The following is a 2,500-nucleotide window of genomic DNA, read 5'->3' as shown; positions in this document are numbered from 1 at the left end:
TGTCAGTTTTTATCAGCTATGCTGCTTGTCTTTGTCTGGTTTCAGTTACTTTTCTGACCCCCCCTCACCCTCTGTTATTTTTTTCTCTCAATGTTTCCTCAGGCTCAGAAGTTGGACACCTCCATGCACTACATCCGGCTGAAGTTTCTGATCGACGGCCAGCCGCAGTTTTACGTCCCCAAGCCCGAGGAAGATGTGTGTGAGCTGGTGAGTGACTAAGGAGTGAGAGAAGTTTTCTGGCTGCCTCCATCAGCACAGCTGCGGTCGGAGTCAGAGAAAGAGGAGTGCTTGACAAGCTGCTCATTGTCGCAGCGTGGTTTCCTCAAGGCTAATAAGAAGGCGATATGAAGAGCGTTATCGGAGCAGGTCAGGCTCCTGTGAAAGAGCTGCACGGGCAGCAAAAGACGGCATTAGACACATTTGTTTGTTTGTCCAGCAGTGAGGTGTGTGTGTGTGTGTTTGTGTGTGTGTATGTGTGTGAGAGAGAGTGTGTGTAAGAGTGTGTGTGTGTGTGTGAGAGAGAGAGAGAGAGAGTGTGTGTGTGTGAGAGAGAGAGAGAGAGAGATAGTGTGTGTGTGTGTGTATGTGTGTGTGTGTGAGCGAGAGAGAAAAAGAGAGAGTGTGTATGTGTGTGAGAGAGAGAGAGAGAGAGAGCGAGAGAGTGCGTGTGTGTGTGTGAGACAGAGAGGGAGGATTTCTCTCCATAAAACAGATTCAGAGAGCTCAGCAGAACTCCAGCAGTCAGAGGGTTTTACCATTTCAATGCTCTTTGACTGACTGGAGAGGCTGTCAGTGCTGCTGCAGTGTAGTGCAGCTGACGTACTGTACTGTATCTGTCAGAGGATGACTGGGCTACAGCTACAGTGGATACGAAATCCCCCTCTGATGCTGAGGTAGGCCTCCTGCGAACAGCATTAATAATGCAGCCTGCAGATTCATGTACAGCAAGATCTATTTTAGAGTGCCGACACCGCCACCGCCACCGCCGCTCCCTTTTTGTGCGCGTGTGAAGCGAGTGAAGTTCCCAACTTTTTGCCACCACAGAATCTAATTTATTTTTGCTGTGTTCTCGCCTCCACAAAAAGTGGGCTTTGTAGATGAATCAGTAGATTTATTCTCGGTCGCTCACAGGGTAACACTCCTCCCAAACACATACTCACTCACTTTCTCTCTCTCTCTCTCTCTCTCTCTCTCTCTCTCTCTCTCTCTCTCTCTCTCTCCCTCCCTCCTTCCCTTTAGTGTTGTTTCCACTCTCCACTAATACCTATTCAATAGTGTAAAAACTTTGCTTTCTTTTGAACTCTTACCCATGTTTATGTGCATATACTGCATATCTACCTGTATATTGTACAGTTTTACTTTGCTAGTCCTGAGTTATAGTGACAGTGGTGTGTCCTAGCTGTACATCAGAGGTGTGGACTCGAGTCATGTGACTTGGACTCGAGTCAGACTCGAGTCATGAATTTGATGACTTTAGACTCGACTTGACAAAATATAAAAAGACTTGCAACTCGACTTGGACTTTAACATCAATGACTCGGACTTTCACTTGGACTTGCGCCTATTGACTTGTAAAGACTTGCTTCTTCCCATAAAAAAAACGAAAGACAAAAAGATAAAATGTAGACACGGACTGATCTATCTATATTTATGTGTGTGCGCCTGTGCGTGAGACAATGCGCGTTTTCGGCACAAAATCCAATCAAATCACTTTGATTCGACAGCGGCCAACCACGCAGAACAAGCTAGACAACACGCAGAGCCAGACAACGGACGTGAATGCGCCAGCAAAATGATACCTAAGATTATTTCGTTAATTCGTTTGCCTACGAACATTACGTGGAGACCAACAAGAAACGAATGACTGTGTAGAACTTGTTAAATTCCTCCCAGCTTCATCCTAGCCTGCTTTTGACATATGCCTGGTAGGCTAACCAAACTGGTAGCCTACCCTACTGATTCTGTTGTCTAATTGATGGATTTAACCACGATTAGGATTAGGCTTTTAAAAGGTGGAACATTTTCACCTCAAACGTGCGCTGTATCATATAGCCACGTGCGTCTTTTTGTGTACATTCACATTAAATCCATTCCACTAACACAGGAGGAGAATAGGCTACCATAACGTTTTATTTTGAGCACTGGTTGTTACATATCAAACTCCATGTCATGGTAGAGTAGCCTAAATTAAGCACCCACCCAATTAAACATGACCAAGGAAAAAGTGAACTGCCATGCCACGGTAACCACCTAAATCATAGAAGTTAACATTGCAAGATATTTTCTATGACATCAGAAATATTTTCTTTACCTTGTCAGTTTTTTGAACATTCATTTTATTTAATGAAAACATATATCCTTGAACTATGCATGACTTATTTTTTAACCGAATGAAACCTAATTACGTTCACGTACTTCTTAAAGTGACAGGCACTCAATTAGACCTACACACCACCCTGTAATATCATTAAAGACAAGTGTAGTCAATATGAAGTATTCA

The 2,500-nt window shown here is 43.9% G+C and overlaps 1 protein-coding gene across 2 annotated transcripts in view; it reads left to right on the top strand.

The window, feature by feature from the left end:
- The window catches only part of tiam1a (TIAM Rac1 associated GEF 1a), a 64,337-nt gene that overhangs the window by 36,757 nt on the left and 25,080 nt on the right, over positions 1 to 2,500 (top strand). For both annotated transcript variants that reach the window (XM_062536402.1, XM_062536403.1), the window contains exon 11: positions 103 to 207. In XM_062536402.1, the coding sequence (XP_062392386.1) occupies positions 103 to 207 (105 nt within the window). The remainder of the gene's footprint in view (positions 1 to 102; positions 208 to 2,500) is intronic.

The sequence above is a fragment of the Sardina pilchardus genome, chromosome 5 (genome assembly GCF_963854185.1).
Source record: "Sardina pilchardus chromosome 5, fSarPil1.1, whole genome shotgun sequence".
Taxonomy (NCBI): Eukaryota; Metazoa; Chordata; class Actinopteri; order Clupeiformes; family Clupeidae; genus Sardina; species Sardina pilchardus.
Note: the sequence above shows the minus strand (reverse complement) of the source record. Positions and strands in the feature narration are given on the sequence as shown.